This window comes from Nannobrachium achirus (assembly GCF_963921795.1).
Source record: "Nannobrachium achirus genome assembly, chromosome: 5".
NCBI lineage: Eukaryota > Metazoa > Chordata > Actinopteri > Myctophiformes > Myctophidae > Nannobrachium > Nannobrachium achirus.
This window is the reverse complement of record NC_137814.1, coordinates 28,111,752-28,123,940: the sequence shown is the minus strand read 5'-3', so window position 1 is coordinate 28,123,940 and position 12,189 is coordinate 28,111,752. Positions and strand designations below refer to the sequence as shown.

Genomic DNA, 12,189 nt, shown 5'->3' with positions numbered 1-12,189 from the left:
AATTGTTTAGCCTCATAAGAGCTAATCTCAAAAGTTTGACCATCTGTATAAAATGTTACGCTTTTATGAGGTGACTGTAAAAAATGCTGCACACATTGTAATCAAATGTGCTTTCTATTTTATAAAGACTGATTGAAGTGTATGCTGCTATGGCTTAGGAATCTTTCATTTTATTCCTTTCTTTTCCTTTTTTAATTTCTACATTATAATTCATCCCCCAATATGCCTATACTGGTACATGATCTTGTTGTAAAGGGTTTCTTGAAAGAGGTTAAGAGATTCAATCCAAAGTACAGTCTAATCAAAAAGTTTATGGCCATTGTTTTGTTTAAGTGTCAACATTAAAACATAGTTTTAACTGCTGCTGTAAGATTTTCTTATCAAGTGAATCATTTAGTCACATGTTGTACCATCTTCTGACCATCTTTACAACACAGCCTACTTTGCTTAAAGGTGAATCACTGTCTTTTCTTGTTTGACAAAGCTTCTCAAATCAACACTCTCAAGTCAACATGGCTGATTTTGGAGAGATCCTCGATGCCATTGGACACTTTGGACCATTCCAGCAAATTGTTCTTTTCGCTCTTTCCTTTCCCAATATGTTTGTACCTTTTATATTTTCCAGTGTGGTCTTTATACAGTCAGACCCACTCCGACACTGTAACACAGACTGGATACTGAAAGCTGATGCCAACTTAACCACAGAAGAACAGGCTAATTTAACCCTTCCACGGGAGAATGATGGGAGCTTCAGCAGATGTGAGATGTTTGTCCCTGTGGACTGGCACATCGACACCATCAGGGAGATTGGACTGAATAAGACCACAGAGTGCCAGAATGGATGGGTTTACGACAAGTCTACGTATGAAGCCACCATAGTGACCGATGTAGGTTAAGTATTGTAAATGTGTGGGGCCTACAATGGTATTAAATGTTGTTTCCGACAAGTCCACATCAACAATGTTGTCTTGTAGTTAGATATAGTCTGTGACATATCTAACTAGAGAGATGCAATTCGGGGAATTACAAATGTGGTTGCTTATATTATTGCTTATGTATTGGGGAAAGTCCTGATCTGGCGAAGCCCGAACTGGCGAACAGGGGAAATGTCCCCTACCGTAGCGATCTGGCGAATCGTTTTATTGTCTTAAACATGGCTCTGTTTTAAGGCATTTTTCGTAGTTATTGAGTGCTTGCGCATTGGTCTCGCCTGTTGCCCGTGGCGTTATTGTAAATGATGCCGCAGCTCCAGGCGGAGCCGCTCGATTGTCCACGACACTGCAAGCTTGGTCCTGCTCTTCGCCCCCGAGCGCCGCAGGCGCGAGTGGCCGCGAAGAGCGGGCCAGGGCCGCGCGGCCGGCGGAGCGCCGCGCGAGTTACGAAGCCGTGGTGAATGCAATCGTTATATTTATGCCCAGGCCGTAAGGCCTGGGCAAGCGCACGATAAACGCCCTGTCCAGAAGGATTAAACAAAAAAGACGAAAAATATGCAGACGTTTTTTTTTTCCCTTTTTCTTTCGCCAGATCGCTACGGTAGGGGACATTTCCCCTGTTCGCCAGTTCGGGCTTTGCCAAAAAGGTACGTGCCCATGTATTGTAGCCAAAAAAGTTTTTGAAACTTGGCCAAATGGTTGAATTTGGTCTATTATAACTATATCTATTTAACTACCTGTATTTATAGTCTGGATTGTTTATCCAGGAAAATAAGAAGAAGAAAGCTACACTAGAACTATAGTGTGTTGCCCTAGAAAGATGCAATTGGAAATTGCAAGTGTAGTCTGGATAGCCAAATTGTCATGTGAAGCTCAACCAATCCTCAAGCACCAATCCCCCATTGAACTCAATACTGCTTCCTGATTGGCTAAATGTTTATCCAGGAAAATATGAAAAAAGAATACCCTCCAGGAAACCACACTAATAAGACAATAGTAAGCAGGATTGTGATTCTCAGTGATACTTTAATCATTCTCAAATCACACTTCCTAACCGGTTTGATTTCAGAATTCTGTTTTTATAGTTTGATCTAGTCTGTGACAAAGAAAAAGATACATTTGTGACAGCAGCACAAACCATGTTGATGGCTGGTATCCTTGTTGGCTCTCTCCTGTTTGGACCTTTTGCTGAATCGTAAGTGTATTTCAAATCGTACCATACTTTACTATCCCTCTCAGTGACCTGTTAAAGGACTTTAGACAAGTCATCTATTCTTACCAAAATGGTTATACTTGTCTTTCAGATTTGGCCGCAAACGGGCAACTCAACTTCCAGTGGTGATCCTTTTCATATTTACAATAACATCCGGGCTAAGCCCCAACTACTATGTATATATAGCAAGTCAATTCATGGTGGCAATTGGAGCTGGGGGGCTTCGTATCAACAGCTCTGTACTAGGTACCGTATAATTACCCAATAGCACATTATCAATCAATTACTGCTTCACCAGGTCTTTGTTCAAATACTGAGTCATTTGCAACAATGCAAAAATGCTCCACATTATGTGATGAGTAACCTTCTTAAAACGTGGTAATGGAATGGTTTTACAGGCACAAAACAATAATCGTGATTTGCTTCACTCATTGAACAAACAGTTAAGACTGTGATCACTTAGTTTGGTATACTGTAGATATCTGATTATTAGATCAAACTGAGCTGTTACAGTGTATGTTTTCGAGATACCTTTATTCACATTTCTATTTCATTTATCTTCCCATGAAGGTAAATGGTAAATGGTGCATTTATATAGCGCTTTTATCCAAAGCGCTTTACATAGATTGTGCATTACATTCACCCATTCACGCACACATTCATTCATGCAAGGCACCAACCTACTCACCGGGAGAAATTAGCGGTTCAGAGTCTTGCTCAAGGACTCTTCGACATCAACTCAGGGGGAGCCCGGATTGAAACTGGGAACCATTCGGTAACCCTTCGTTCTCTAATAACGGTTTCTCTACCCCTGAGCTATGACGCCCCTATTACCTACTAGGTAATAACATTGAATTGTGGGTGTGTTTCATTTAGGTATATTTGTGTGCCAGCTGCATGAATTTAAAGATATAATATAATATGTGTAACTTGAGGTTCGGGCCTCTACGAGGCCTTCACACCAAGAATTCAGGCCGCTACGCGGCCCTCACACCTAAGCCGCACCGCCGATCTGACTGATATGCCCATATGGAGATCTCTGTATCAGTACTTGTCCCCTTTATGTCCATACAGTATGGAGATCCCTGATGTCATCAATATATGCCCATATAGAGATACAGTATCAGTATCTGTCAGTCCTTGTCCCTTTCATTCCCATATATGGAGAGTCCCTTTTATACCCAAATATGGAGACCTCTGATGTCTTCAGTATATTCCCATATATGGGCATGTATTTTTTTGTGCCCATGTAATGGAGCTGAGTGATTTGTTTGCCACGATGCCATGATGACACATTGAGGTTAGACAATATGAGGTTTGCCTGTGACATGAATGTGATGTCAGAGGTCCGTCCGCCTGCCGGTAGGATTAAGATATAAAATAAAATATTATAAAATATAGAATATAACTTTCTGTTAAACAATTATTAATAATTGCACCGTGCATTTCAACTGCAATAATTTCAGAAGTGGTTTGGAACAGGGCCAGACTATTGTCGTTTATTTATATGTTTGCATTAACAATGTTAAAAACTAAATCCTGTTCTTCTTTTCAGCCACTGAATGGATTGGGAAGTCAAAACGATCTCTTGGTGTTTGTGTGGGTCAAATCATGGGTACAATTGGGCACTGTTTGGTTGCTGGCATAGCATACTTCATCCGTGACTGGAGAGTTGCTCAGTGGGTCTACGCAGCACCAAATCTACTGGTTGTCATTTACATATGGTATGTACAGTACACTACACATTTACCACTCTGCTATTCTGATGATAACTCTCCCAGTGTGGACAGGGTGTCGCACCAAATTCTGTGCCCTGGGTACAAGGATTCACTGCGGGCCCCCCATGAATGTTCTTCATAGGGGAGGGGGTTTAACCCATTTAAACTGGGAACGCATTATTAGGCATTATTTTGTGCTTTAACTATTGAAAAATAGCGAGTGCCGCGTTGCGAGCTTGTAGATCTGCTATTTTTGAAAAGTTGTGAAAATGTGTGCAAATCTTTCAATATAAGTATTTTTTATGCAAAGATTTGTAACAAAAATTTTGCTTCTGGGGGTCCCTGGAACTAAATATTTTGTGATGGGGGTCCGTTGGCCAAATACATATAATTTTGGGGTTCCTTCACATGAAAATGTTTGAGCACCACTGACAGAAACATAGGTTTTTGAGTGCCGCACTGCAAGCTTGTAGATCTGCTATTTTTGAAAAATCGTGAACATTTGTGCAAGTCTTTGAATATTTCAAATCCTTCTAAGGTTTTTTGAAAAACCTATGTTTCTATGTCAGTGAAGCTCAAACGTTTTCATGTGAAGGAACCCCAAAATGATATGTATTTGGCCAACGGACCCCCATCTCAAAATGTTTCGTTCCATGGACCCCCAGAAGCAAAATCCGAGTTACAAATCTTTGGTTAAAAAATACATATATTCAAAGATTTGCACACATTTTCACAACTTTTCAAAAATAGAAGATCTACCGGTACAAGCTCGCAACACGGCACTCGGTGCCGCACTGTGAGCTTGTACATCTGCTATTTTTCAATAGCTAAAGTATAAAATAATTGAGGCCCCTCCACCTTGGGCCCTAGTAACTCAGTCCCACTCCCATCCCCCCTCCCCCCCTTGTGACGCCCCTGATTCTGATGATAACTCTCCTTGTGTGTGTGGAGTAGAATTTATGACAGAGTTGTATCTAAAAGGTTCATTCCAGAGTCAGCCAGATGGTTGCTGGGCAGAGGAAGAACAGCGGAGGTAAAACAGTTGATTCTCAGGGCAGCAGCAATCAACAAGAGCACAGTTCCAGAATCTCTACTGGAAAAGGTACTGCAAAAGGAAATCTATCTTTATTCAGCTATAGGCCGTTGCTTGTTGGATACAAATGGCAATCCTATGCCATACCGTACCTGTTGTCAGAGCACCTGACCAAATAAATGTCAGAGGAGTAGGCCATGCAGTACCCATCATAGTACTTGGAGGCCAGTCTATGGCATCAGTACTATGACATCATATTGATGACATCAGGGTTGTCTATATATGGGGAATTGAGGATTTATAGATATTTCTGAGCGGTGCTCCTGGAAGGAGCTAAGCTCCAAGGTCTGGCTTTGTCAATTTGTCCAAAGTTTGTTGCACACACATTGGCCAAGCTTCACAGGACATTTGAGAACTGCTTACTTCAACCTCTGCGATATAAACTAAACATGATATAAAGTCTGATTTATACAAAACATGAGGCATAAGTGTGCATTTGTTTGTGAACACTAGCATTTTTCCATTACTTGTTACAGATTGTTGAGAAACGAACTGTGGCGAAAGGTGGCCTACAGGTTCTTATCAAGTCAACTGTTCTTCTGAAATATTTCTTTATCGTAACATTGGCATGGTAAGTTCAGTTTATACAGACTGCTCCACCACTATACAATATACATTAATGATGGCATTGCATGCCAAGGTCTCAACAGTATCGGAATGTCATGACATGAATGACTTTGGTTATTCACAACATTCTGTAGTGCTGGTACAGGACAAGAGTTTACACCACACATGACATCAGGCACGTGCACACATAGTCATCAAAGGGGGCTTGAGCCCCTGCCCTTATATCTGTCTGTAAAAAGTGCCCTCTCCAGACCATGAATGCAGTTTTTACTATGGTGAAAGAAATGCAAATGCCCTCATTCTATGCCATACCTGAAGGCAGCATTTGAGAGAATTACCTCTCATGAACTTGAATGCAGCATCTTATGTTGAAAGAATTGCCCTCTCTGTGTAGAATGTGCCGTTACGCCACAGCTCCAGTATTCACATGATTATACATAGTTTAACCCATTTAGGCCTGACCTAATTTTTCTGAAAAACACTATTATTCAAAAATTATCCTACAAAAACAAATACGTTGTTACACACTGTACATGTACTGTAATACACTCAAATGTGTTCCCGGACTGAATGTGGTTTCAATTACCAAAAATAGCCGACAAGCTCACAATGTGTCGCGCTGTGACGCGTTGTGAGCTTGGAAGTATGCTATTTTTGATATTTCCACCAAATGCCCTTTTAGAAATGTCAGCCCATGCCTCTCTAACATTCTCTGCACATCCCTGCATGACCTGACTAATATGCATTATTGTCCTTTCAAACACCTGAAGGATGATGGTGACCCTTGCCTACTTCTGCCTTTTATTTAACATCGAAATTCTTGGAATGGACGCGTTCTTAACACAACTGATGTTTGGTCTCACTGCACTGCCTGTTCAACCACTTTGCATCTGGATGTTGGAGCTTTTGGGGAGGAAAATATCTCTAATGTGTACCCTTCTGATTGGTGGACTTTTCTGCATCCTTATCCTAGCTGTTCCTCACGGTAAGATACTTGAAATGTTTTGTGTTGTTGACAACGTGGTGTTTTTTGCCTTATTTATCACTTATATTATCCTGTTCCAACTTCCAGGTAATGGCGTTGCAGTCGGAGCATTAGCTATCACAGGTCGCTTTTTTATGATTTGGGCAGGGTCCATATGCGGTGTCTATGTGCAGGAGCTGTTTCCAACATCCGTTCGGTAAGTCTTCTCAATTAATTCAAAACTCTCTCCTCATCCTTTTCTACAGTATGATCTATTACCAATAGGGGCACTCCTGTGGTTTACACCAGGGGTCTTCAACAGGGGGTCCGAGACCCCTAGGGGGTCCTCAGAGTTACTACAGGGGGTCCTTTTTTTCACCTTTTTTATATTAACCACTTGAACCCTAGAACTTTAGCCAAAAATAAGTTTGGTGTAGAGGGGGAAAAGAGCAGACTAAGTACTGAGTGAAAGGTCAAGTTTGATGGTTCATGGGTTAAATATCTGAAAACACAAATTGACATGAATCCAAAATACACGATGATTGTGCTGTCAAACGATGAAACTTTTAACTACCGGTATATTGAATCTATGAAAAGGTTTTGGGGGTCTCTGCTTCATATCTCTCTCAACTAAGGGGTCCTTGGCCTGAAAACGTTGAAGACCACTGGTTTACACCATTTGCAAACCCTATTTTAACTCTTGCTTCCCCTTTGTTTCTGTTCCAGACAAACGGCTACAGGGTTAGCTTCAGTGCTTATGAGAGCAGCTGGGATGTTGTCTCCATTGCTCAATATGCTGGCAGTGTTCTACTGGGGCATACCCATCATTGTGTTCAGTAGCCTTGCAATTCTTAGTGGAGTTTTGGCCTTTCTGCTTCCTGAGACCAGGGGAAGAGAACTGCCTGAATCCACCGATGAAGCTGTGGGTAGAAGGTAATAATTCTATTGTCATTTTGCAATCAACATATTTAAAGCGTTGCCTGTATCTCTATGTCATTGTGTATATCTGCACCGTTTCCTTTCCAGAAAAGTGATCAACTTGTGCAAAGCGAATGACAGCGAAACAGACCAGAATCGATGTTCAACCAAATTGTAGAATTGACATGCAAGTGTTTATTCTTTTAAAAAGAAATGTATACTTTCTTTAATTAACAATATTTATATGTTGTGTTTCAAATTGAATGATTTCTTTCTGTAGCTCACATTTTCTTCAGATCAAGTTTTACACATCCTGTAAAAGTTTAAAATACATAACACTGTAATAAAGTATTTTATATAAACCAGTAAAGAAACACTGACTGTAATTGTATATTCATGTAAGAGTAAATCCTATTTCAGTGTAAGTGCATTACAACTTGAAGTCTAAATGGACATCAGTTTTAGATGTCAAAACAAAAGGTTTTCTAAGTAAAATGGAAAGTAAAGTGAGTCACTGTTTTGAGATGTCACTAATCCCCAAGATCACAGGACATTTTATAAATATCCAGCATTTAAATTGATCTGTTGCCCTTCCTGTAAGGGGGTGGGGGGTGAGATTACCCTAGGTCACTGGACAAGGCCTTCAGTACTGATCAACAACAACCGGTTGAGGATATAAGCTCCACCAGCTCATCTTATTAGTACCGGTATGCCCTTTGAGATGCTTTGGTGTGCCCTTTGAAATTTGACAGTGAAGTCACAATTTAAGGACTTTTAAAACCTTTGTAATACCTACTGCATCAAAAGTATCAACTGATAAAAAATAATATATATATATATATATATATATATATATATATATATATATATATATATATATATATATATATATATATATATATATATATATATATATATATATATATATATATATATATATATATATATATATATATATAATAATGATAATGGTAAAACATTGGCCAAATTGTAAAATAATGTAAGGAAGAGGCATTTTGAAAATAGCCAGTAACCACACACACCACATATCTAGGTGTGCCCTGGGATATTTTGGCTATGAAAAGTGTGCCTTGACAGAAAAAAAAGGTTGGGAAACACTGTGTGACTCTACTAACCACACTCCCCTTTTCTGTGGAATACACTGACTCCAAGTTTAACTGATAGTGAGCAGATATGTGCAATTAAATGGGAACATTTCCTGGTGACTTCACCCAGCCAACACTCCCTCTTCTGTGGAATACACTGACTAACCAATTAAAACGGGCACATTTCCAGAAGTCTTCACCCAAGCCACACTCCCTTTTCTGTGGAATTTCTTGACTTCTGACTGTCCCCTGTTTCCCAAACACTAGGTCAGGACCCATTTGTGTATCGTGGACACATTTTTATGGGTCCCTTAATTTTTTTGTTTCCTACTTTTTGTTTTTAATTATTATTTCTGTAATTTAATTTAGAATCAAGGAAAATTTTAAGAAGTTCCATAAATTAGAAAACACGTTGAAGAAGTAGTGAAAATAGACGATCTCCAAGTGACGTGTTGTGAGCTTGACTCTTGTAGACACTTATGTCTGTCTACATGACAAGAAAGAGACACAGGTGTCTACTGTCTACTGTCGACAAGAACGAGAAAGAGGAGAAAGTGATACAGTCAGCAGGGGCATTAAGGCCACTGTGACCTCAGGTTATGCCATTGGTTTGAGGGGCACAAGGCCGAATTGAAGGGCAATGACGGCCATGGCCTTCATGGCCTCCATGAAATTCCTGCCCTGGCTGCAACCCTTTCACCATACATTACATGGAGACAGAGAAGATGAGGAGGCTGAAGGAAATGAGGAGAGAGATGATGAACTGTGGGTTTTTAAATATGAATGTAGGTGTTTGATGTTTCTTGTATTTGGTGATTTATTAGCTAATATCATATGTTATGTATACGGTATGGTTGGAATGTTGTTACTAATCTACCTTTCAAATGTGACCACTTGGGCCACTTTGTGACTGATGGGTATTTTAATTACTTTGAAAGTAATCAATTTCCAGCAGACTCAGCTTCCACCCATAGAGTAAAGCCACAGTCAGAGTCAGAGTCAAAGAAGAGGCAGCACAACAATAAGTCCGTTTGAAATAATTGTATTAACAGAATAGTTCAATAGTACAGCAAGTCAGCAGTTCACCCATAATTGCTTCTGTCCTAATATACAGTTGACATGGTGTTTTATATGCTCAAGACAATAGGATGGGTCATATCATGATGATGTCATCGTGTAGAGTGGTCATCTCACGGGCTGACATGGCCTTCATCAGTGGATAGAATACAACAGAGTTGTTGACGTGATTGTGGTAATCTTGGTCGTTGACAGCTCCTGCCGTCACAGACAGATCTAAACTCTCATAAGGGTATGTGAATACTTGTGATTCAGCGGGGGTTTGATCCTGCAGCTGCTCATCCATCGACCATCTTCCGGTCACTCAACACTGCTGACGGGGGTCAGAGTGCCATATAGCCTTGAAAATGTAAGTATCCACTCAGTTTTATGTGAAATGATAGTGATATAATAAACTGATGCTCTTGTCCAATACTTCCTCCCTCAAAACTGGTTAGTGTGGTTGCCCAAGCAACCAGACTATAGTACTTGTGCAACGTTTTTCTTTATAGAGTGACCCCAAAAGTTTGCCAGACATAGACTAATTTTGGCGGTACACGCTCGGGTCATAATGTTAAATCACTCAACCGGCTTCATCGGGAATCGTGTTCATCGGGAATCGTCGGGCTTCAATGTCACACTCTTGTCTTGACCAATAAGTACAGTAGTCACATTTGAGATGCAGCACGGCACCGGTATACAGTTAGACATCCTGCCCAACAGGAACATCCCAAATAAGGCCTTTTACAGTGTTGTTTACGTTGGAAGTCCTTGGTACTCAATTTACAGACATGGCAACAGTAACAAAACAATATTCATTGCGTTTAATAAAAAATAAATAAAACACTATGTTTAGCACAGGGGAAAAGGGGGGGGGGGTCTCACTTCTCTCTCGCCTGTCTTTTGGGAGAAAGTGATGACTACCTACGCCTCTGGCCTCCTGAAAGGCGAATTTTCGGGGCCATTTTGAAGGAGGCGAGGCGTTTTGAGGGTGGCGAGGTTGTATGACCAGTTGTTGTAGAGAGTGTAGGCACCAGACACGGCCAAACCTACCAGACCTCCACGCGCAGCACTTCGCAGGCCACCTGTTGATTTGAACAGCATCCCAGTGAGTGTTCCAGCAGCCACTTTGTTAGTGTCATTCTCTGCACCCCTGGCCTTCTCTATCGCCACAACAAATGCACTGTAGAAGAACGCAACAGTGCCCAGCGTGGCAGCCCATGACCAGCCCTGTCTCGTCACCATGTTTAGAATCTGTACGTTACGAGGTTTGGTCCACGCCATGTCTCTAGTCTCTTTCAGACCCAACCTGAGACCGTTTACTGTTCCAAACATACCTCCAGCAATGTAGCCGCCTCCAGTATAGTGTGAGGCCAGCTCAAATGTCCTTCTGGTCGGTTCTGTAGGTCTCCATGGACTAGGTTGCTGGATGTACTCATCATCTGTGTTCTGTAGCTGGTAACGAGGATCAACACTGAGATAAGGATTAGGAAAAGGTGGGAAAGGACTTGTCTCAGTCAGTTCAGGAACAACACCACTCCCTCCAAAGAGATTCCTCAGAAGTCCTTCCCTCTTGAACCCTCCTGGTGATGCTGATCCTGGTCTGGGTGTGTATTCCATCACTGAAGAGAACTTCGAGTTGGAGGTATGATAAAATATCTTACACTTTTCTCCCACAAAAATCAGTCCATGGGTTAGTTAATCTGATCAAAGTTAGCTATGATCTTTTATTATATTAGTAATATATATATATATATATATATATATATATATATATATAGATAGGTGGAGTTTATCAGCCTTCAGATGATAAACCTCTTTCCATTATGACATTAATTACCTCTGCTCTCCTGCAACAAATTCTGTCTGTACATTAATAGAATGCAGTCCTATTTTACAAGTAGCATGCTAAGCACTTATATTCCACTTGGTTGTGATGATGACGTTGTGATGTCATTATGTGATGTCATCATGAAGTCATCTTATACCATCCACAAATCTCAGTCTGTTTGTAGATAAATACACATATCTCAATACGTCCAAATATGGAGATGACTGACATCATATTACTGACTTCATAGATGACTGATTGCCTCTCCATAAATCTCTCCCTATGAGTGTGAAGCCTCTATCATAGTCCAAGGTGAAGAGTTATCACCTCACCCGCAGTGTAGTTTTCTAGCTATCACCATCACCTTGGCTTTGTTAAACATTTGTAGGTGATAGCTAGAAAACGACACCGTGTGAGGTGATACAGTAGCTCTTCACCTTGGACATGACTGATGTCAATCTGGCAATTTCTTTCAAAAAACAAAATGTAACAGCCGTTAATAATCAATACCAGCGCAATAGCATCAGCAAACAATGAAGTATTTGAAGATTTTAATGAATGGAGTAAATGTAAGGCTACTACTATCAGGTAAACAAACAAATGTTCCCCACCTCAACTGCAGACTGCTTTTGTCTTGGCAAACTAGGGTGCTGTGTTGCAACACAACAGGTGCTGACGTGCTGTCCAGTGGTGGAAAAGGTACTCATATTTGAAGCGGTGAAAGCCGCTTCCAAGGAGTGGCTTTGTGTGTCCCATGTGTGTCCCTCACGTCCATATATGGTCATTTCAGT

At 40.7% G+C, this 12,189-nt stretch overlaps 2 protein-coding genes across 2 annotated transcripts; one reads left to right on the top strand and one right to left on the bottom strand.

The window, feature by feature from the left end:
- Positions 1-512: 512 nt before the first annotated feature.
- On the top strand, positions 513-7,521 carry LOC308284968 (solute carrier family 22 member 13-like; the record flags this gene model as incomplete). The annotated part of the gene is made up of 10 exons (XM_080725691.1): positions 513-887; positions 2,018-2,127; positions 2,237-2,391; positions 3,701-3,869; positions 4,845-4,965; positions 5,433-5,527; positions 6,294-6,508; positions 6,596-6,704; positions 7,214-7,413; positions 7,514-7,521. 10 exons carry the CDS (start codon positions 513-515, stop codon positions 7,519-7,521), a joined length of 1,557 nt encoding a protein of 518 aa, XP_080581817.1.
- Positions 7,522-10,491: 2,970 nt separating this feature from the next.
- On the bottom strand, positions 10,492-11,187 carry LOC308284967 (mitochondrial import inner membrane translocase subunit Tim23-like; the record flags this gene model as incomplete). Its single annotated transcript, XM_080725690.1, has 1 exon — positions 10,492-11,187. The coding sequence occupies one exon, from the start codon at positions 11,185-11,187 to the stop codon at positions 10,492-10,494; it is 696 nt and encodes a 231-aa protein (XP_080581816.1).
- Between the last annotated feature and the right edge of the window lie 1,002 nt (positions 11,188-12,189).